At 40.1% G+C, this 23,923-nt stretch overlaps 3 protein-coding genes across 4 annotated transcripts; all 3 read left to right on the top strand.

Moving 5' to 3' along the window:
- The first annotated feature begins 1,639 nt into the window (after positions 1–1,639).
- On the top strand, positions 1,640–4,398 carry myct1a (myc target 1a). Its single transcript, XM_084001094.1, has 2 exons — positions 1,640–2,010; positions 3,035–4,398. The coding sequence occupies exons 1-2, from the start codon at positions 1,956–1,958 to the stop codon at positions 3,583–3,585; spliced, it is 606 nt and encodes a 201-aa protein (XP_083857220.1). The 5' UTR covers positions 1,640–1,955; the 3' UTR covers positions 3,586–4,398.
- Positions 4,399–5,941: 1,543 nt separating this feature from the next.
- Positions 5,942–13,520, top strand: serac1 (serine active site containing 1). Of its 2 annotated transcripts, none has more exons than XM_084001078.1 (17): positions 5,942–6,011; positions 6,906–7,006; positions 7,127–7,163; positions 7,274–7,416; positions 7,854–7,943; positions 8,820–8,951; positions 9,060–9,181; positions 9,284–9,412; positions 9,551–9,664; positions 10,003–10,165; positions 10,489–10,639; positions 10,746–10,887; positions 11,076–11,176; positions 11,386–11,483; positions 11,629–11,811; positions 11,909–12,052; positions 12,703–13,520. In XM_084001078.1, the coding sequence occupies exons 2-17, from the start codon at positions 6,913–6,915 to the stop codon at positions 12,837–12,839; spliced, it is 1,980 nt and encodes a 659-aa protein (XP_083857204.1). In that variant the 5' UTR covers positions 5,942–6,011; positions 6,906–6,912; the 3' UTR covers positions 12,840–13,520. The 2 variants fall into 2 exon arrangements, with proteins under 2 accessions (XP_083857204.1, XP_083857203.1); XM_084001077.1 differs by having other exon boundaries at positions 6,903–7,006.
- Positions 13,521–14,392: 872 nt separating this feature from the next.
- Positions 14,393–15,384, top strand: gtf2h5 (general transcription factor IIH, polypeptide 5). The gene is made up of 3 exons (XM_084001098.1): positions 14,393–14,522; positions 14,915–14,997; positions 15,180–15,384. The coding sequence occupies exons 2-3, from the start codon at positions 14,963–14,965 to the stop codon at positions 15,358–15,360; spliced, it is 216 nt and encodes a 71-aa protein (XP_083857224.1). The 5' UTR covers positions 14,393–14,522; positions 14,915–14,962; the 3' UTR covers positions 15,361–15,384.
- Positions 15,385–23,923: the final 8,539 nt, after the last annotated feature.

Here is a 23,923-nt window from a genome sequence, read left to right as displayed (position 1 = left end):
AAGTTACTGGTAGGCTGTAGTATAACTCCATCTACTGGTCAAGAAGGAGATAGAGGGAACAAGTTAAATTAGTGGACTCTGACGCTCCCTGATGGTGGTCTTTTTTTTCTTCAGCCAACACAGCCTCTCTATGCCTGAAACATTCCCCCAATGTGTATTACCTTTCCCTCCTATAATATTTTGGTTTATAAAGTGCTGTAAAATGATAGGAGATGCTACTGTTCAGGGAAATCAATCAGTCTTTGGCTTTTAAAAACCGCTCAATGTTGTATATGATTTTAATTAAGTATATCCAACATTTATACTTTTAATCTTCCAGTCCTTTCAGAAAGGAAAATATCCTTGTTAAGATATTAACGCCTCCACACTGTAATTACCCAGTTCTCTCCCTATGATATTTCACCCAGTGACATTTTGATGAAGCCATGAACTTCAGTCAAGCACAAAGAATTTCTCCTCCACCTATGAACAGCACAGTTGTTACCCACCTACATGAAAACATAACACAATGGCCACACACACTATTTCATGGAGCGTTGTGGGTGTTTGCTGGTTATTTTGGACAGATTTTATTGCAGAGCCAACAATTAAAGGAAGTTCACGCTTTGGTCCGGCCTTTCTATTTTTCTCTTTGCCAGTGAGAAAGCAGAACGCAGTCAACATCTTAATTTATTCTCACAAAGGCTTTGTCTCAGAGTCAGTTTCTGTCTTACTTTAATGAGTTGGCATGGCTAATGTTGAGATTGTAAAGTTAAGGACTGTTTATGGTTAAGTCTTCAGAATAAAACGCAAAGCTGATAGGACAAACGGGCTGGTCTACATTAAGATACATACCAATAAAACTACTCGCATCCTTCCATCTGACTGTACTGATGACCTTGCAGATTTGGCTTTGAGTGTACTAAAACAACAATGTGTGGGATCAAGAGAGAGTAACATGAGGAGTTTAATTTTCATTCACTGGATCCTAATTTGTCATGGAGTGGGGAAAAAAATGCAATGAAAGAGTATCTGTGCTGCTTTTCTATCTTATCAAACTACAATGTTTTTACTGGATCTGTCCTGAATTGAGAAAGGACCAGACGTCCGACGCAGGCCCCGCTGACCTGGCAGACACTGTGGAAAGACTGAGCTTACTAACAAATATGCTGCAAATCAGAACAGAAACAGGCAGATATCCACATAGTCACTCAAAAAATGCTCCAGAGTAGCATATTTTTTCACATCATTACAACTGAGCACTTATGGTGTTGCTACCATCAATCCCAGCTGTGGCTTTTTCCTTCAACACCAATTTCAGACCCAAGACTGGATCTGCTGGTGCAGCTGACGGTAACACTGTCGCCTGCGGTCGCTGTGGTGGAAGGAAAAAAAATATATATATAAGAGCGATCGAAATATTTATCATCTGTGGAAGGAACAAAAATATTGGTGAGTGTGGTGGACTTTCCTACGATGAAAGCTGAAGAAGTGAGCCTCACGGCGCAGGGGTGATACTGTTTTACATTAATCAACCTGAAGGAAATGATGGGAGAGGAAGTGATTATAGGAACAACCCTGTCTCCCCACCTCCAGGATCTCTGTCCTGCATAGATAAGCCACTCCTGTTGCTAATTTCAAGCAGAAAAGCAGGAAATGTGACAGTGTAGTTTTCCGCTTCCATAAACAAGACGACTGCCAGAGCTAGCCGCCAGCCCTGTGTGCCGCTGGGCTGAGTCTCCCCTCTGAGGGAGACAGACACACTGACAGAGAAAGTGAGCAAGGGACGAAAAAGGGGGAGAAAGTGAGAGAACAGGAAAGAGGGGAGGCAGAAAGACAGGAAAACCCATCAGAAGAACAGAAAGACGGGCTGTAGACTTGACAGTGGAAGAGGAGAAGGGAGAAGAAGAGAGAGTAAAATAAAGACTTGTTGAGTTGAGTCTCTCTTCTTCTCCTCTAACGGAGCAGATAAAGTCATGGCCGAGAACAACACAAATCTCTTTCTGGAAATACTTCAGTCTTTCGATGCTGGTGAGTGTTTTTGTTGTTGTGTTTTTGTTACCCAATTTCCCTTCTCTTGTAGTCGTTCTTGCCTTTTTCATGTGGTCTCTATGATTGGCACTGTTGTTCCCTCAGGAATTTAAGCTTTAATCACTCCTACAATAGGTTTAATATGTGGGCCTGGTTCCTGTTGAGATTACTTTATCAAACTAATTAGCACGTTCAAAGAGAACTTTTCCAGTTTCCAAAAAAAACAAAAAACACTCAGTCTAAATCTTTAAGTTACTGCTATATTTTCTTTGTGTTTTTTTCTTTTTCCTCAGTTTTCCCAAATGTCATTTCCAGATGACTTTTGGCCAGTGTCCGCTTTCCCCTCTCCTTAAGTCTGCTGTGGAAATATGGGCTGGTGGCAAAATAAGTTCAGTCTCTTTAGCGTTGAACTGTATTGAAAGGAAATTGATTTGTTTTCCCTGGCAGAAGTCCAGCAGGATTTGTCTTAGCCGCTCTATTCTCTCTCTTCTCTCTCTCAAGCACACGCTCATGTTGGCAAAACTGCTTCCAAGTGCAGAAGAAGCAGTGAGCAGAAGTCAGTGCCCTCTTTTTGTGTGGGAAAGAGATTAAATCAGTTTGTTTTCTCTGAGAGACTTACACTGGTAAACATGAAAGACGGAAGCCTATTATTATTTCGTCAAGATGCACCATCTTATTAGACACTGCTGGCAATTCTCCATTTCTTTCAAACAGATGGTTTTTGTTGTAAACTTGCTAAGGCCATAGATAGATCCTAATTAAAATTCCTTCCATTCCCAGGGGATAACAAAAGACTGCTATTAGCAATGAAGTGCATTTAGATGTATTGTATGTATATTACTATTATTAGACTTGTGGTCCGTCAGAATGATCCTGGAGAGTAAAAAAGTCAATGTGGTGGGAGAAGTAAAATGCAAATCATGGGGAAAGCAAGACTTCAGAGGAAGTTAAAGTACTGATTTAAAAAAAAAAGCATATTTGCAAACCATAATTGATCATTTTGGACATGTTTGTCTCTTCACAGTCCCACTGATCATAGCTTTCTGTGTGTCCATGGCCGTGGGCCTCGTCTTGGGGGCCCTGGTTTACATTGTCTTGACATGGATGTCCCGACGCAGAGCAGGCTCTGCCAATATCACCCGGCGCCCTCCTCGCCAATCACGCGCCTCTTCCCGCAACCGTCCGGGCTTCAACCGCAACAGCAGCTACGACCGGCGCAGCAACAACAGTTTGGCCAGCGCCGCTTTCAGCTTCCACCGTCAGACGTCCTCCCCGGATCACCTGGACCCACTGGGGCACAAATCCAGCTTCAGGGCCTCCACCTTTCACCCGCTTCTTCAGTGCAGCCAAATTGCGAGGGAGGCGGAGGAGGGAAGCCAGACGACGCTGCCTCGTACACCGACTCTGGGCACAACGTCGGGGTCGGCTCAACCCGCCGCCGCCCAGCCGGCTGCTACCCCCTCTAGACCCGAGTCATTCTGGGGGAACAACGGTTTGAGGGGTTTCCATGTTACACAGACCCCACCTCCAGCCTATGAGAGCATCATTAGAGCTTATCAGGAAACATGCACCTGAGAGGGGGAGAGGTCAGGTGACACGAACTGAATGAGCCCTGATGTGTAAATGGATTTACAAATGATACTGGACTGAAGCTATATTGATTTATATGTCCAAGTGGAGCTGGGTGGAGTGAAGAAGGAAGTCGAGGGTCAAATGTGTGTCCTGCTCGACGTTCAAAAACAACCAGTTTTGTATGTCTTTTGGTTGGTTAATATATATCTGGTGCTGACAAAAGCCTACTTGCCTTTCATCATTCAATGCTGATGGAAAATATTTTTCTAAAAACTGACATTCGACACTTTCATCAACAGGGCAACATGGCTGCTTACTGGAACAGAAATCATTTATGTTAAAAAAAATTAGCAGAGTGTATTTAATGGTGATTGACACTAATGTATGCTTGCACAGAGTCTTTGTTTATTTTAGACAAGGAAAAAAATCTTTTAAAAAAAATACTGTTGGCTGGGCATTCAAGACGCAAGGCGGCACTTCTGCTTTGTTCCTGCTGATCATCTATTAACTATGCAAAAGATAGAAGGATTGTGTATTTTTCCCCACAGGAAGACACAGGAGTTAACCTATAATTAATGAGAATGATTGATGTATCAATGCAAAACCTAGTGGAGACAGCTTTAAACTCATTTGATGCTTTAACTGCTGCCTCACATGTTTGTTTTTTGTTTTTTACAGAGCTGTGGTAAATGGATGTGAGTGGCTGTCAATGTTTTGTGTGTGTGTGTCTGAGTATGTTTGTGTGTGAGCATGAGAGAGACAGACAGAAATGAGGGCATTGTGTGCAAGCTGTTTTTGTATGTTATGTATGTTTGTATTTTTGAGTGTGATTTACTGAACTCTGCTCATAAGTTAATGCAATAAAGAAGCAAGAATCAGAGACACAACAACTGTGTTTTCCATACAAAGCTTGGACAACAAAGGTTGAGAATGGATGGTAATCAAATTCTGTGACTGTGGTGCAACTTTGCAATGGGATGTTGCCTATTTGTGAAGGAAATTAGGGAAATGGGAATTATCCATGCCAATGCAGTTCAATACAACACAGCCACAAACTGTATAGTCTTGTGTCAATTAGTCTATTAGTCATTTCCACCAGCATCAACACCTCCTCCTGCATTATAACATTTACAATAGTCAGTGTTGGGTTACATGTAATGGGATTAAGTAATCAAATTATAGAATAAATGTACCTGTAATCTGAGTTAAAAAGAAGAAGTTACAGACAGATAGATCTCAATGTCAGCTTCTTCTCTCTTTTTTTGGCAAAAATTTAATTTTAGAACATAATATTTATTATCTTGCTTTGTATCTTTTGGCCAAGCAGGAGGAGTGCCTTGTTTTGACATATCAGCAGACAACCTGAGCCAGATATGTGAAGGTTATGAGATGTAATAATTTGATTTAGGAATGTGTTTCTTATTCTTAATATGAATTTAGTCAGGTCATGAAGATGTTTATAAGGACAACATATTAGATAATAGTTCGTGTTTATAGCATGATTGTTATGCATTGCAGGGTCCACCTCTTAAAGCTGGTATTAGTGTCTGTCTGCTGTTTCCTGACAGGGGAACTGTGTGTGCTGCAGTAAAATTTGGGAGGTGAAGGACACTCACATCTCCAGAGCCCCTCAGCTTCACCGGACAAACTCTCCTCACAGCATAAAAAAAACATATCACTACTGCACTCTGAGTCACTGAGTGAATAAAAATTACATATAACAAACAGCAAACATCTAATGTCGTTTTCAGTGAATTTGTAGAAAAGATTTTACAGTCCTCCTCCTTACCTATGAAACATTACATGGCCAGGCACCCTCGTATAGGGAACTTATAGAGTCTACAAAATTATTTTGTGAGGCAGGGCTTTCTGCCATCGGGTCCTTATTCTCTGGAACCAACTTCCAATTTAAATCCACGCGGCAGACACCCCCTCTGTTTTCAAGAGTAGACTTAAAACCTTCCTTTTTGATAAAGCATATAGGAGTGTGAGAATTGCAACTTCTCTTAATGTTTTTAAAACACAATTAAAAATCTATCAGTCTAACTTTTACTTGTAGCTATGATTGCTATTGTTTTATTGCTTATCACTGTTTTATTGCCTTTGATCATTCTTGATTAATATTGTTTTAGATAGTTTGATATTGTTTTGATCAAGCACCTTGAGATGCATTTTTTTGTATGAAAGGTGCTATCTAAATAAAGTTTATTAATATATATATTTTTTAGTTTAGTTTATTAATATTATCATTCATTGTAGCCTAATCGACATCATACTTGTTTTTTCACCCCCTCGCGTCAGCTGCGGCAGATGACGTATTATTTGCGAGACGAGTTTACGTTGTGTTTTTGTGATGACCGGGCGCTGCTGCAGCGGTGGGAGAGAGACACCAACACGGTCCCTTTGAAACTTGTCAGTCGATAAATAAGGTAATGTCAGCTGTCAAATAACGAAACTGAACCTGCACGAAAAGATTAATTAACGTAATCAGTCATCTGTCCAGTTTACAGTCAGTGAGCTGCGACAGCGACGCGTTAGCCAACGAGCTAACGCTTCAGTTAGTTGACGTTAAAGGTTAATTTATGTTTGTTTTGAATGACAATGAATGAGTACTTAGTGTCTTAATGTTTATTTAATGGTACGATAATGATAAATGATGTGGTTAGACTGGCTGACAGACTTCGTTATTCAGATTAGACACCAGCTAAAGTAGCTAAAGGACGCTAACCACGACTTGTGGATGAGTTAAAACCTTAACACAGTTTATCTGACTGTAGTCGGCTGTAATTATGTGTCACAGGTTGGTACTGTGAGTGTTTTCAACTATGAAGTACCAGAGAAGTTTGGCATGACGTTACTTTTGTAATGGTTAAGGTTAAGGTTAAACTTTATTAACCTTAAGTTAACTGTAACCCGAGAGGAAATTCATTTGTCACAGCAAACGTGAAACAGGACATTCTGAGTACTAAATAAGTACAGTATATATCATAAACTATATGAAATTGTACAAAATATAATTTTAAATAAAATACATAATAATAAAATACATTAAAAAAAATAATAAAAAAATACTGTGCTCTCTGTCTGCTGGATAAAAATAACAGATTAAAGGTGCTTGTTGGTGGACAAAGAAAAGATAAAAGCAGTTTTAAAGTGCAAGGGGATAAAAGTGCTGCAGCTGATAATGTAGGTACTGGGGTATTAAACTAGCTTTAACAAACGTGCTATTAACCACACAACATTTAAACCAGTTTCCAGTGTGAGATAAAAGGCTAAATGGTCTTTGATTAATTGATTAATAACCTGGTCTCATCATGCAGCAGGAGGAGGATGTCTGCTGCAGCTCTGCGTTTGATCCGCTGCCGGAGACTGAGCACCGCTGGGCCTCCAGGGGTGAAGAGAGTGCTTCAGTGGAAAGATTTAAGTGAGTCAATGGACCTAGTTTCTCTAATACACTAATAAAAATAATACTATACACAGGTTCAACCTGTATGCTTTGGTGTAACCTGCTGGTTAATACAGAGTCCTCTCTGTTGACATTTAGGGAAGGTCGCTAAAGTAACCGGCGCAGTTGTCATGGGGTAAGTTACATTACTGACGTGTAAAATTTCACTTTTACATTCCTAAATGGTTTAATTTGTGTGAAATACATTGAAATGTGCCTCAGTGTATCCGTTCTCTCTATCTGCAGGGGCTGTCTTTTTATTACATATGAGGTGGCAGCCTTGGATAAAGCTGTGACCATTGACACAAGTGCAATTTTACAAGAGAAGTACAAGTCTTACGTCTATCTGAAAGCCACGCCCTCGGATGAAAAGGAGAACCTCACTGCAGGTAATGAATGTCACGCAATGTCACGAGTGCTGTTAGTGGGAAGTTGTGGGTCATTTTTTAAAAAAACACCCTGTGAAACCATATGAGGAGTTTTATTTTTATTTGGCCGAATGACATCTGGCTTCAGTTACTTCTTGTATGAGCAAACTCATACCAAATCTGTCATGTCCAGATGCCCAATGACATCTGCGATCATTACTTCCTGCTGTTCTTTCCTTCCTTCCCCTCTAAACTATCTTTCCTGTCTGAATATTTGGGTCAGTCTGTTGCCTGATCTCACTTCCACTAGTCAAGGCTCAATGACTTCATGGAGCGATCACCAACTGACAAGCATTACTACTATAATAATGGTTTGTTGTCATGGTATTGTAAATGTAATGCTGATTTTGTATAAAAGCCACGGTAGTTACTTTTTCCCCATTGTGCATGTGTCTCAGGGCTGACGCACAAAGCAAGGAGGGAACTTCATAAAGCAGCACGACGGTTTTTGGAACTATCCTCCAGGCTTTTACTGCGATCACTGGATGGTAAGAAACCAAGAGTTGTCTTAACACAAGTTCACCTGAGCGTCTACAACAGTGTGAAACTATGACACCACCAACGCGTCTTCACTTAGAAAGCAGAAGTTGCTGATGCAAAAATGTTTATTCTTAGAAAACTACTTTTTGCCCTGCCATTTTTACGCAGTGTGAAGTTGAAGACCAAAGGAAACACCTGCCTAGCACATTTCACATCCTGTTTTTCTCACATAGTTTGTGCATTAAGTCTACTGTGAAACAGATTGTTGTGTATATGAACATTATTGTTTTGTTCCTCCCTATATTCACTTCCAGTGACGTCTCTAATAAACTGACTTGTGACCTTTTAAAAATGTAAAGCTGCCAGACTGGTGAAACAAAGTTTGCAACCACAAGGTTTGTAATTTCTTAGCTGTAGTAATTAACTGCAGGTAGATTCCTGATAGTTCGTCATTGTAGACAGTGACTGTAGGAATAATTTCAGGGTGCCCCTAGGGATATTTGTACCCACTTTAAAGGGATAGTTAATTGTTTTGGCAAATTGGCCCATTGCCATAATCCCTATAGTTTTAGGATAATTCATTACCTTTATTAGTCAGTGCAAGCTATTTTTAGAATGGCCGGGCCGAGCCGCGACCTGGTCAGAGCTACGCTATGGAGGCTAATGTGATTTCTTGGTTTCCTCATCAAACTCATCAAATACACAATCCAACAACCCGCCATTCTAAAAATAGCTTGCACCTAACAATTAAAAGTAACAAACCTACTCTAAAACTATAGGGATTATGGCAATGGGCCAATTTGCCAAAATGTTGAACTATCCCTTTAACTCTTTGTTCTGTAACTGTTCAGCCTATCAGTTTGTTCTGTATCTGTATGTTATAGAGCACTTTAGCCATGTGGACGCAGACCCACATGAGGTGGCACTGTGGGTCCTGCTGAAGAGGACCCAGTCGGCCAGTAAAGCCATCAGACTGCAGGCTGTACAAGAGCTTGCAGACAATCATCACTGGCACGGTAAATAATGTGAAAACCATTGAACCACTGAACCATATCACGTTCAGTGAATTTACAATGAGTGAAAGGAGGAGCAAAAGGTCACACCTATTGTTGCCTATGTTACAGACTACCAGTACCAGACAGCAGCCCAAGTCATAGACCAGCGAACGGCGGTGGGCTTGGCCCGGACTCCTCAGGTGGAACTGCGATTCTTTCGGCCCCCTCCTGTGCTACCTGATCTGGAAGATGTACGTATCTCAGTGACTTGTATGTGTCTTTAACCTTATTGGCCACTTGTATCAGCTTTATTTAAGATGGTAACGACGGTGTGTTAACATTTCTTTTCACAGGGTTTGACAGCAGAGGATGGACTGAGGCAGCTGCTGGCTTCTCTTCCTCTGTCCGAGGTGGACAAATGTGTTCAGTACTTCACGTCACTGGCCCTCAGGGAGAGCACTCAGTCCATGGCGGCACAACGGGTAATCATGACGGATGTTATGCGTACATGTAGTCTGTCCAAGGTTTTTAGGAAGAAGACTGCCCAAGGACACAAAAACAAGCTATTGTACTACCAAATGTTTGTTTGTTACCAACAACCCCGTGCTCTCATGTTGCAGGGTGGTCTCTGGTGTTTTGGTGGCAACGGACTTCCCTACGCCCAGAGCCTCACCTCTGTTCCCTCAGAGAAGGTTGAGTCCTTCTGTCTGCAGGCACTGGTGCAGCACTCAAAGGTAATGATGTCCATTGTGCCTGTAAACATGATTGTGTCTGGCAAAGTCCAATTGTACAATTACTTTTGTCAAACTAATCATAATCACCATCAATGTGCAACCTACAGCACGTCTTGTTCTTCCACTGCAGTTTAATTGTAATCAAAGTAATTTCAACACAAAGGCCTCTTTGTAGAAACTGCTATTACCTCATTATTCCACCAGTTAATGTGCTCCATAGGTGAACACCGTCTCGGTGAGTCAGAATAAATTGTGTGGAGAATGTGACTTAATGATAATTACGATGACGTGAACAAGAGTGTGCTGAACTTACTGCAACATTTGTTTCTCGTCTGCAGGTCCAGAGCCACTGCGATCACATAGTTGCCAGCGGGGGCCTGCAGCTCCTGCAGAGGGTCTATCAGCTCCGTACCGACTCCCTGAAGATCCAGAGGAACATTGTTCGAATCATTGGAAACCTGGCGCTCAACGAGAGCGTCCACCAGGCCATAGCCCAGTCCGGTAGGTCTGTAACACATCAGATGAAGGTTCTGCACATGAGCAATCTTGACTGTATGTTGATAGAAACATAATTTAAAGCCTCTTTTTTGCATTTGCCAACTTCATCTACAGATTAAAAATTCACAATTACAAAGACTTGATCATTCAAAAAAGTTTTTTTTAAGTTGTCATCACAATTATCAGCTGTTTGTCAACTCACACATGTTTTACAGGTTTCATATTTTGTGTTTGTTATTTTCTTATTTTAATACTTTATATCACAATTTTTACAACATATTATATATCAATCCAATATTTATGTTTCCCTTTTCTCTCACCTTCAGGCTGGGTGTCTGTCCTGGCTGAGATGATGCATTCCCCTCATGTCATGCAGGCGTCTCACGCAGCTCGCGCTCTTGCCAACTTGGATAGGGAGACGGTGAAGGAGAAATATCAAGATGGTGTCTACATCCTCCATCCACAAACACGTGGCAAGTAGGAAGACGATTTATTCCTCTTGTCATATAATTTTTAGGATTAGCTTCATGTTATTTTATGTTGTAACTCAAACTTGTCTTTGACGATTGCTTATCTTTTCCAGCCAGCAAATCAAAGCAGACGTGCTGTTCATCCATGGGATTCTAGGGGCAGCATTTAAAACATGGAGGCAGAAGGACCGCAACATGGAAGAGGAAGAGAAAGAGGAAGAAAGCAAGGATGACTACACAGAGTGCTGGCCTAAGGTAAGAAATCGACCCAATTCCTCTTGTGTGGAGCTCACTATACTGATGTTCTGGTGTTTTTCTGCCTAAAAACTTAAGAAATTAGATCAACTATGGGGTTATTCTTCATGACAATAGTTTTTGACAAGCTAAGTACATGTGAGGTCTCACTGTTGTTTCTGTGTTGTTGTGTCTGCTTTTATTAACAGTCATGGTTGGCTGCTGACTGTCCAAATCTGAGAGTGCTGTCAGTGGAGTATGACAGTCACCTCAGTGACTGGATGGCCAAGTGTCCTGCTGAGAATCAGAGGTGAAGAATCTGACATTTCTTAGTGTCCGCTGAGGATTCAGCATGATGTATAATTAATATTAACATTTAATTTCTAACAGAATTGTAGCTTAATTATTTAAAAACAGTCATGATGTTGGATACATTGTGCAAAATGTCCGTAATTATACAATTTCAACAGGCTGTTGCTGAGCAAACGATTGACCCAATCTTTGGTTTCATCTCTGCAGGAAGTCCTTGGCCTACAGAAGTCAAGAGCTGCTAAAGAAGTTAAAGCTGGCGGGGATCGGAGAGAGGCCTGTGGTCTGGGTAGCCCACAGTATGGGAGGTATTTTGTCAGACTGTTCCTTCCACAAGCGTTAGATTTTCACTCACATCTACTCAGGAAATGAAATGAATAGTGTCTGTATGTGCCTAATTTAAATATTTTTTCTTTATCTGTCTGTAATCTCTTGTTTAATTTTCATTGTCAGGATTGCTTGTGAAGAAAATGCTGCTTGATGCTGCAGAGGACCCAGAGATGCACGAGCTGTTAAAAAACACCAAGGGCATTATGTTCTATAGTGTTCCTCACCGCGGCACTTCTATGGCTGAGTACTCGGTCAATGTCAGATATCTCCTCTTTCCCTCTATAGAAGTCAGAGAGCTTTGTAAAGGTAGGTGAACACAATTCATTCTCAAAGGTCAAAGACTGTTTGTGTTGCGTGGAGCTTGTTCAGTACCTACTGAGAGTTGCTTTCCTTGTGTTTCAAGACTCACCAGCGCTGCGTAACCTGAATGAAAACTTCCTGAACATGGCCAAGGAAAAGGAAATCAAGGTCCTGAGCTTTGCAGAGAGGCTGCCAACAAACATCGGCCCGATGATCAAGATACTGGTGGTACCCACACAGTCGGCGAGTATGTAACACTCGTGCACATAAGACATGTTTACTGTATCTGTGATGTATAGCTTAAAGGGATAGTTCAACATTTTGGAAAATTCGCCCATCCCTATAAATCGATGCATGTTGTTTTGAGATTCGCGAGGCAGAGACGCGAGCTGCTCAGCGAACACAATGGAGGTGAACGGTACAGGTCCCCTGTCTCTCAAAACTCATCAAATACACAATCCAACAACTCCAAAACACTCTTGTGGACAAGTTGTTACCTGCACATTCACCACGCTACGAAATAATCATGTATAATTATGCAACATTGCAACACACGAAGATATTCTGAACTATTAGCGCTTTTGAAATCACTCCACCCAGAGCCGTGTCTGGGATGTAGTTCCGGCTATGCGTTTGCCTTAAAAACAACTCCATCTCGTAATGTTACATGATTATTTCATAGCGTGGTGAATGTGCAGGTAACAACTTGTCCACAAGAGCGTTTCGGGGTTTGTTTGTTTGATTGTGCATTTGATAAGTTTCAGGGGCAAGGTAATTACCCTACCCTATAGGGATTATGGCAATGGGCGAATTTGCCAAAATGTTGAACTACCCCTTTAAATATGAATGTAGAAAGCAGTATGTGTCCGTTAGTTCTTACCTCTGATTTGGTTTCAGATCTCGGCATCGGTGAGCTCATTGAGGTGGATGCAGATCATCTCAACATCTGCAAGCCGGAGAAGAAGGACTCGTTCCTGTACAAGCGGAGCCTCCAGTTCATTCAGGAAGCTCTGAAGAGCTACATCAGCCACTGACTGAAACATATGAACACACACACACACACACTGATACAACCAACCATGTACTTGAAATAGAGGAGAGCACTGTCACCCACCCACACCCTAACCAGATTAAAAACATAACTCTCTTCTTGTTGCACACTTACATAAACGCCCACTAATGTGATCTTAGTGTAATTAGGGGCAATTAAATATGTATTTTACTCATTGATATCTTTGAAAAGTTGTGAGTTGTGATGATTTGATTTTGTTCTCCTATGTCATTCTCCTAGATTGGTCTAACGAAAGAGTCAGATCGGTTGAATTTTAAAGCACATGATTAATAAGTTTACAAGTAAATTTCAGATGATGAAAATTGATTTTAGATTTTATTTATTTTTCTGGATTTCATTTTATTTCATCAGAACCTTAGCAGTTTTACTTAATACGTGGTGCATAATGCTCATAATGTATCAGACACACTCCACTGATAGGACGATGCCACTAATGCTCCTTACATTTTTGACCAGAGCAATGGCTTAAGATTTTATTTTTATATTTACATTTTATTATAACATATACACAGTATGACAGTCATTGTGTGCCAAAACCTATTCCTTCCTCAGCCTTACCTCAAATGGACCTGTATTAATATTAGTTCAGGTTGCTTTATTTATTTGTATGGGACTAAGAAAGTAATTGGTTTTTAATTTCTGAACTGCCACTAGTAATGCTGACAATAAATACATGTATAAAGCTGGAGGCTTTATTTGACGAGTCTACAAACTTTCTTCAGTGTTTCATTTTCACCACAAAGCTGCTTTACACTTTACATCTCATCTTTATATACTGTATTTATTTTACAATATTAATACTACAATTATCTTTTAGGTTTGAGTGATATGACCGTAGAAACTGAGGCAATATAAAATGTCCAGTGTCAAAGATGTTGCTTTACTTATATGTGACTTAATTCTCTAGGTGTGTTTGAATATTGTGAGATATTTACATTAAAGAGCAGGACTTCCACTGTTGTTTTTGAGAGTAGATGTTCAATAACATGTTATATGATACAGTATATACAGTCACTGGAGCTTTTAACCAAATTACAGACTCCAGTGTCAACATTTTTCCATCTGTAATACACTTACCCAAGCACTAACCTCAAAATAACCAAGGTTTTACTCATTCATCCTACTGAATGAGCTTATTGTCTCATGAAACCAGTTTCGGACTACATAAATACTAATACTAGCATGGGGAATACTAACAATAACGCCCCGGCCACCCACACAAGATCATATTTTCTTAAAACTGCCTAATTTTATGCATTACACTGTCCACATGACTGGCTGACTGAATAATGGCCTCAGTATGCAGGTGTACACAGACAGACATCCCAAAAGAAGTGCTGTGTATTCATACCATGGATCTAATATATGAAACAAATCTTATAATAACAGATCCATGATTCATACTGATGCCACATACTCAACTTTGGTACAGTAGGTGGCGGTGATGCACTGTAACGTTGTTTGGCAGCTGCCATAAAACCACAAGAAGAAGGAGAAGAACATCTTTCGTATTGCAGAAGATTGTCCCTCGGCAGACACCGTACGTCGCCCCATGATACACCGACAAGCTAACAGATTTATAGTTTCACCATCTGACTGTCAAGTCTCTCGTTTCTTTAAAGTTTAATCGTCTGAACATTGTCAGGTAGGTTCATGTTTATTTTAAATATCGTCGTAACATCGCGTATATTTTAAAATATCACCAGGGTTGTTAACTTAATAAGTAACGAACGGTAGCACTAGCAAAGCTAACAAGGCTAAAGCAAAAAGCCAGCTGTTGTTTACATGCTAGAAAACTACAAACCTTATGTCGTTTTCTGGAAAAAACAAACGAACAAAAACGTTCATATGAGCCAATGTTAAGAAAATGAGCTCATTGAAATACGGACAATTTCTCCCCATTTGCTCGACGTAATTTATATTAACTAAAGTTGACTCCTGAGTTTAGCGTGTGCTACATTAGCTGCTCACGTAGAGAAGGTTTTTGTTTGTTTGTGTTTGTAGAGAAGTTACCTGACTTTGTATGTTAACCCGCAGGTCCTGAAGTCTTCACTTTGTGTGGACTTCTTCTCTGCACCTGTCAATATGGTCAACGTACACAAAGGTGTCCTCGTTGAATGGTAAGGAAACCTGGAAATCTGTCCATGCGTTATAATCATGTGACTCCACCTTTGCTAATGGGATAACAATTTAAAAAAAAAAAAAAAAAACTTTAAGACTGTAGTTAGTTTGACACATAAATTTGTACTGGATGTAGTAACATTATTTTATTGTTGCCTTGCTACCTCCTCCTCCTCCCCAGTGATCCTGCCATGAAACAGTTCCTCCTCTACCTGGATGAAACAATGGCCTTGGGAAAGAAGTTCATCCTCAAGGACCTGGACGACACACACGTCTTCATCCTGGCAGAGGTGGTCCACACCCTGCAGGACCGAGTGGGAGAGTTAATGGACCAGAATTCATTCCCCGTCACACAGAAATAACTTTATTTTAATTAAAGAACTGCCCTTTTTTTTTTTTTTTTTTAGGGATTATGGAGTGTTATAGATTTGATTAAATGAAGACTGCAATGTTTTAAATGCAGACTGAACTGGAGAAATGTTTGTTTTATATTCTGTTACTGTGAAAAACTGTTAGAGTAAACAAAAAACAAGAGGCTGTTGTTGCTTCTTGGTTGCACAGTGGCTTAATTTGTGCTGTCTTTTGTGTTTATGGAGCTACAAAGGTGAATAGTTTTATTTTCACACACGCATGTATCCTCAGAAGAAATCTTACAAACATATTTACATTACTAGATGACTGGGTGTGGGGGAAAAAAGGGGTCACCACAAGGACGCTACTTAAAGCTCATAGCAGAGGGCCCAGTTTTTGGATGCATTTGGCAAGAACCTTCATTAATGATGGATTTAATAGGTTTTAGTGTGCTGTTTTGCTAGTCACAAACATTTTAATACAATAGAGGGAGGAGGAATTATATGTTCATCTGCTATGAACCTCGTCTGTTATTAGAACTCACCCAGTTTATAACATAAGGGGGCAATGAAAGTCTCTATACCTCATGTCAGTTCCCAAATGTTAAATTAATCCAGTAGTTTCCAGAATAAGAAACAAAAACCAGTGTAAACATTAAAAATGTTAAACAAAATACAAAACAGTAAGAATGGTGGTTGTGTCTCGTATCTATACCACAAGATTTACTTCCACATATGATGGAGAGCACAGACAGTGTGGTTTCGTGGTTTCACAATTCACTGTATTACATGTATGTGTGAGGGTATATTAATTTACATTTCACGGGACTCGGGGAGTTAGGGTTAGAAAACACATAATTTGGTTCCTACCATGTTTCCAGGTATTGTATTTTTTTTTAACAGTGAAATCAGGGGTCAGCGCGAACGCAGTCCCCCACTACCATAAATTATGCAGTTGAGATTCCCACATTTGGGGAATTCACAAAGGTCAGACAGCCGGAGTGCAATGGCTGGGCCTCACTTTGGGTGAACCACCTTCTTGATCATGGTGTCTCCCCTGCCAGGTAAGTATGAGTTGGAGGAGTGACACGTGGGAGAGTCTTTCAGGGCCACGACACACTGACTGATGGTGCCGCCGCAACTACACACTGATAAGACCGTGAAAAGTCAACGTGAAATCTGTGGAAACTGAACACAGACAAAATCTGACAGTTATTCAAATGTATATCAATATTGTAAGAAATATGCTCAAGCAAATATAACTTGCTCCTTCGTAAATTCAGAATATGCTCAGTTCAGGAGGAGCAGTATGCGGCCTATAATGATGGACTGACGTTGTTATTGCTTCAGATGTGGAGAGACACGGTGCTAGTCAACTGTTTATTTACTATAATGTACCTAAACTGTGAAGCACTTTTAAGAAATTTCATGTATAGTTGTATGTGCCGCCCGGATGATTCAGGGAACAGCATTATCGAGGGTTTAACCAGTCATGAGAATAGATCTGCTTAGAAAACACTGGCGGGATAGGGGACAGCCTGCATGACTTGTATGGAGAATTTGTATTTGGTTCTTGCTTCTCTCTCTCTCTTTATTTTTAATCTGTTTTACTAAATTTTATTTATTGTCGATATGGACAAGTTGTTGTGTCTGTATTAATGATAGTTAATCGCTCATACCTGTATTACGAGCAACTAGCAAAGCTGTTGAATATTATCATTAGACAAGTTTAGGGGGGTGCACCGTTCCTGGAGGTACTGCAATACCAGGTCGATGCGTGGAGTGGACGGAGCAAGCCCCTATTCCATCTCCCTGTTCCAAAAATCAATTTAATATATGGTCCCCGGGTAGGGGACGTATCAGATATTAAACTGATAAGAACAGATACTACACTTGATCTTAGCCAAAAGGCCGAGAAGCGATAACGCTATACAGCAACAAGCAGGGGAGTCATTCTCCGCACTGTGACTCTCACTCAGGGTTCAAAATACTTTCACTGACTGCAAACATATAACTATCACAAAGTGTTCAGCAGATAAAGTCCTATCAACCCGTGAAAGATTAGTTAGATATTTTCGGGGTATAATATGCAAAAAAACACACACACAGTGTTATTAGAACTCAACCAATTTAACATAAGGGGGCAATGAAAGTCTCTGTACCTCATGTCAGTTCCCAAATGTAAAATGAATCCAGTAGTTTCCAGAATAAGGAACAAAAACCAGTGTAAACATTTAAAAATGTTAGACAAAATACAGTAAGAATGGTGGTTGTGTCTCGTATCTGTACCACAACTGAACAATCAGTAAATGTTTGCTGCCTGGATTTACTTCCACATATGATGGAGAGCACAGACAGTGTGGTTTCATATTCATTAGAGCACGATTCATTGTATTACATGTATGTGTGAGGGTTTATTCATTTACATTTTCACAAGACTGACATTTATTACCCAAGTAGAGGGTAAACAAACATAATACTAATATCTGTGCTAGGAGGTTAGACAACAACAACATCATTTGGTTGCTATTGTATTTCCAGGTATTGTATTTTTTTTTTAACAAAGAAATCAGGGGTCAGCGCGAACGCAGTCCCCCACTACCATAAATTATGCAGTTGAGATTCCCACATTTGGGGAATTCACAAAGGTCAGACAGCCGGAGTGCAATGGCTGGGCCTCACTTTGGGTGAACCACCTTCTTGATCATGGTGTCTCCCCTGCCAGGTAAGTATGAGTTGGAGGAGTTACACGTGGGATAGTCTTTCAGGGCCACGACACACTGACTGATGGTGCCGCCGCAACTACACACTGACAAAACTGTGAAAAGTCAATGTGAAATCTGTGGAAACTGAACACAGACAATTGTTTTAACAAAATCTGACAGTTTATCAAATGTATATTAAGGAAATTTCTATCGTTTAATACTGCGTTTACACTTACAACTTGACGTAAATCGTCTATTTCAGTTATTTTGCGTCCTAAAAATGAGTATAACTCCACTGCAAGTTTAAATCAGCGAAAGGTAAATCAGACTGACATAAACGCCGATTAATCCACATTTAAAAATCTTTTTTTTTTTAAAGAATAAAAAACAATGAATTTTTCTCACAGTAGCTGTTTTCTGGCGGTGAAGTTGCGCTACTGCCCCCTACTGTCGTGAAGGATGAACTACGTTGTTTCTTTCCTTCACTTCCCTCCCTCCTGTTTCTCACGACTAGAAACAATTTACAAATACATTTCTTCTACACTTCTACATATATAAAATTCACGCCGTGTTTTACACATCTTTTCAATCAATTAACAGAAATTACGAATGAACGCAGTGTGTTACAGGAATTATCACTTCATTTCAAACTAGTATAACGACGCTAAGAAAGGTGATCAAACAATGACAATTTGAAGAGAAATGTGTTTTCACCATGCAACTTCACATTTTGTCACCATTGGCATGTGATAATCCTCTCATGAAGTATCTTGGTAATTTTTTTACTGACGATTGGAGCGATGACAAAGATGTAGATGGTGTTGTAAGCAATATGCTAACATAACTTGCTCCTTCGTAAATTCAGAATATGCTCAGTTCAGGAGGAGCAGTATGCGGCCTACAATGATGGACTGACGTTGTTGTTATTGCTTCAGGTGCCCAAGAGACACAGTGCTACTGTTTATTGACTATGATGTACCTAAACTGTGAAGCACTTTTAAGAAATTTCATGTATCATTTTATGTTCCATCCGGATGATTCAGGGAACAGCATTATCGAGGGTGTAACCAGTCCTGAGCATAATAGAGCTGCTTAGAAAACACTGGCGGGACAGCCTGCATATGAATTGTATGAAGTATTGGTATTGGTTCTTCTTTCTCTCTCTTTTTTTAATCTGTTTTACGAAGTTTTATTTTTTTTGTTGACATGTTGTGCCTGCAGTAACTAATAATTGCTTACCTCGTTGTGCAGTAAAATCTATATCAAAGACTTCAAAACTGTTATGAGTTGTTATTCTTTGACATGTTTAGGGGGGTGCACCGGTCCTGGAGGTACTGCAATACCAGGTCGATGCGTGGAGTGGACGGAGCAAGCCCCTATTCCATCTCCCTGTTCCAAAAATCAATTTAATATATGGTCCCCGGGTAGGGGACGTATCAGATATTAAACTGATAAGAACAGATACTACACTTGATCTTAGCCAAAAGGCCGAGAAGCGATAACTCCGTACAGCAACAAGCAGGGGAGTCATTCTCCGTACTGTGACTCTCACTCAGGGTTTCAAAATACTTTCACTGACTGCAAACAAACCATCACAAAGTGTTCAGCAGATAAAGTCCTATCAACCCGTAAAAGATTAGTTACATAATTTTCGGGGTATATACCGGTATGCAAAAAAAAAAACACACACACTGTTATTAAAACTCAACCAGTTTAACATAAGGGGGCAATGAAAGTCTCTGTACCTCATGCCAGTTCCCAAATGTAAAATTAATCCAGTAGTTTCCAGAATAAGGAACAAAAACCAGTGTAAACATTTAAAAATGTTAAACAAAATACAAAACAGTAAGAATGGTGGTTGTGTCTCGTATCTGTACCACAACTGAACAATCAGTAAATGTTTGCTGCCTGGATTTACTTCCACATATGATGGAGAGCAGATAGTGTGGTTTCATATTCATTAGAGCACGATTCACTGTATTACATGTGTGAGGGTATATTCATTTACATTTTCACAGGACTGACATTTATTACCCAAGTAGAGGGTAAACCAAATACCGTAATACTGATTTCTGTGCTAGGAGTTAGGGTTAGAAAACAACCAGATCATTTGGTTCCTACTATGTTTCCAAGTATTGTATTTTTTTAACAGTGAAATCAGGGGTCAGCGCGGACGCAGTCCCCCACTACCATAAATTATGCAGTTGAGATTCCCACATTTGGGGAATTCACAAAGGTCAGACAGCCGGAGTGCAATGGCTGGGCCTCACTTTGGGTGAACCACCTTCTTGATCATGGTGTCTCCCCTGCCAGGTAAGTATGAGTTGGAGGAGTTACACGTGGGAGAGTCTTTCAGGGCCACGACACACTGACTGATGGTGCCGCCGCAACTACACACTGACAAAACTGTGAAAAGTCAACGTAAAATATGTGGAAACTGAACACAGACAATTGTTTTAACAAAATCTGACAGTTTATCAAATGTATATTAAGGAAATTTCTATCGTTTAATACTGCGTTTACACTTACAACTTGACGTAAATCGTCTATTTCAGTTATTTTGCGTCCTAAAAATGAGTATAACTCCACTGCAAGTTTAAATCAGCGAAAGGTAAATCAGACTGACATAAACGCCGATTAATCCACATTTAAAAATCTTTTTTTTAAAAAGAATAAAAAACAATGAATTTTTCTCACAGTAGCTGTTTTCTGGCGGTGAAGTTGCGCTACTGCCCTGTCGTGAAGGATGAACTACGTTGTTTCTTTCCTTCACTTCCCTCCCTCCTGTTTCTCACGACTAGAAACAATTTACAAATACATTTCTTCTACACTTCTACATATATAAAATTCACGCCGTGTTTTACACATCTTTTCAATCAATTAACAGAAATTACGAATGAACGCAGTGTGTTACAGGAATTATCACTTCATTTCAAACTAGTATAACGACGCTAAGAAAGGTGATCAAACAATGACAATTTGAAGAGAAATGTGTTTGCACCATGCAACTTCACATTTTGTCACCATCGGCATGTGATAATCCTCTCATGAAGTATCTTGGTAATTTTCTTACTGACGATTGGAGCGATGACAAAGAGATGGTGTTGTAAGCAATATGCTCAAGCAAACAGAACTTGCTCCTTAAATTCAGAATATGCTCAGTTCAGGAGGAGCAGTATGCGGCCTACAATGATGGACTGACGTTGTTATTGCTTCAGGTGCCCAAGAGACACAGTGCTACACAACTGTTTATTTACTATAGTGTATCTAAACTGTGAAGCACTTTTAAGAAATTTCATGTATAATTTTATGTGCCGCCCGGATGATTCAGGGAACAGCATTATCGAGGGTTCAACCAGTCCTGAGAAGAGCTGCTTAGAAAACACTGGCGGGACAGCCTGCATGACTTGTATGGAGAATTTGTACTTGGTTCTTGTTTCTCTCTCTCTCTCTTTTTAATCTGTTACTAAATTTTATTTTTTGTCGATATGGACACGTTATTGTGTCTGTATGAAGGATTGCTTACCTCGTTAAACACTAATACAAAATACTATGAGCAGCTTGATAGGCTGTTATATATTATTGTAAAGCCTGCAATACGAGTGTACTTCATTGGCTTGCAAAGATTTTTCGACTGCCTAGCTTACAGTTTTTCTCAATTGCTAAAACACTAAACCCTGTTGTCTGAACCAAATTCTCGGTTGCCTGAACCCACTGATTGAATCAGTCACTCTTTTGGCAAAACCATCAGCACTTTTCACCTGTTTAGACACATCTTACCAACACATTTTCATTGTGTTGCACCTGTGTTGCATAATGCTGAGCACAGGTGGCAAATGTCAAACACAAGTAAAGCACAGGCTTCACCGGTTGAACACAACAACTCAAAATTGATCACACTTGTGTCCAATGATGTGAGGGCACATATACTGTAAGCTAGTTCCGGATGAAGTCCTGTGGCCTGATCCAGTACAGAGAAATGATGCTGTGGCTATGTTGTGCACTTCTCATTTCTATATTGCACAGGTTTTTTGTTTTGCAAGAGGAGAAGATGAGAGACAACAGGGTGAAGGAAGAGAGGATGAGGGAGGGAGGGATGAACTGGGAAGAAAAAAGAAGAAGGAAGGAAAAGGGGATGAAATGGATGTGGGGAGGGAGGGAGGAGGGTGAAAGAAAGGGAAGGAGAGAAGTGCTACAGTGTAAATGCACATGCTTTTTGTTTTGCAACATGCATTTAGCCTACAGTGAACGATCCTACAGTGAACGATAAACATTTATTTCTACAGCTTCATGTCCTGAGCATTGTGTTTTCTATTTTTCTATGTAGTGTTTAGTGGCTGCTCAGTAGTGTTTTTAATTTTGATTGACTCGGGGCACGATTTGACAACAAAGTTCAGTTTTGGGCACAGATTGAACTGTTTTGAGGTGAAAGTTTGGTTTTGCAAGAAGAGTCTGAGGTTTTGTGAATGTAGCTTGACAACTGGGGTTTGTGTTCACAGTTTAGAGAAAATGACAGAAGCTATCGAGAAATGTGTCTTAGCAATTGAGAAAAAACTATAATTAACTGCTGCTATATGCAACTTTTTGAGTTATTTTTTGACATGTTTAGGGGGTGCACCGTTCCTGGAGGTACTGCAATACCAGGTCGATGCGTGGAGTGGACGGAGCAAGCCCCTATTCCATCTCCCTGTTCCAAAAATCAATTTAATATATGGTCCCCGGGTAGGGGACGTATCAGATATTAAACTGATAAGAACAGATACTACACTTGATCTTAGCCAAAAGGCCGAGAAGCGATAACGCTATACAGCAACAAGCAGGGGAGTCTTTCTCCGTACTGTGACTCTCACTCAGGGTTCAAAATACTTTCACTGACTGCAAACAAACCATCACAAAGTGTTCAGCAGATAAAGTCCTATCAACCCGTGAAAGATTAGTTCGATATTTTCGGGCTATCGACGCAAAAAAAAACACACAAATTTGTAGAAACACGGAACATTTTGGATAGTGAAACCGGGTTATTGACGTCACGTGCCCACAGCTGTCCAATGAGCGAAAACTAATATAAAACTCTTATTTATATGTTAAATTGCTTTCCTTTTTTGTTAACCTGCACAATTTAAGTTACGTATAACTACGTCCGATAATATGGTTGTGTGTGTGGATAGAAACAACCTTTAGAACAAACTTTAAATGCCAGAAATAACGTATCCACCGCGATGATTAGAGCTGTTTCTCCCTGGTGAGGGATCAGGAAAGTGCAACCACACTTAAAACCACACTTCACCTTACACTGAAGTACAATGTAGCTATCATGTTCACTGATCACTTAAATTAGTAAATTAGTACATTTATAAACTACCCACATGCATCGTGAAAGCGGCGGGACTGATTCAACTTCCGGTACTCTCTTTTCAAAATAAAAGTAGACCGACAACATGTAGTACACGGCTCATTGCAACGACTGAATGGGCTCTTTGCACAGCTTCACTACTTCTTGAACTTAATGCTGCATTTCCTGTCTTACATGATTGGACAAACTGATTAATCCAGGTGTGTCTGAGGAGTCACAGTTGTCAGACACACCTGGATTAATCAGGTTGTCCAATAATGTAAGACAGGAAATGAAGGGAGCAGCATTAAGTTCAGGAAGTAGTGAAGCTGTGCAAAGAGCCCATTCATGACGGACACGCAGAAACAGTGTTGTTTCATATTCATTAGGGGCACAGTTCACTGCATATTTATGTGTGAGGGTATATTAATTTGCTGTTTTTACAGGACTGTCATTTATTACCGAAGTAGGAGGATAAATAAACATAGTACCAATTCTTTTGTTTGATAAATCAAACATAACACTCACATAAGCTCCA

The sequence above is a fragment of the Trachurus trachurus genome (assembly GCF_905171665.1).
Source record: "Trachurus trachurus genome assembly, chromosome: 24".
Taxonomy (NCBI): domain Eukaryota; kingdom Metazoa; phylum Chordata; class Actinopteri; order Carangiformes; family Carangidae; genus Trachurus; species Trachurus trachurus.
Note: the sequence above shows the minus strand (reverse complement) of the source record. Positions and strands in the feature narration are given on the sequence as shown.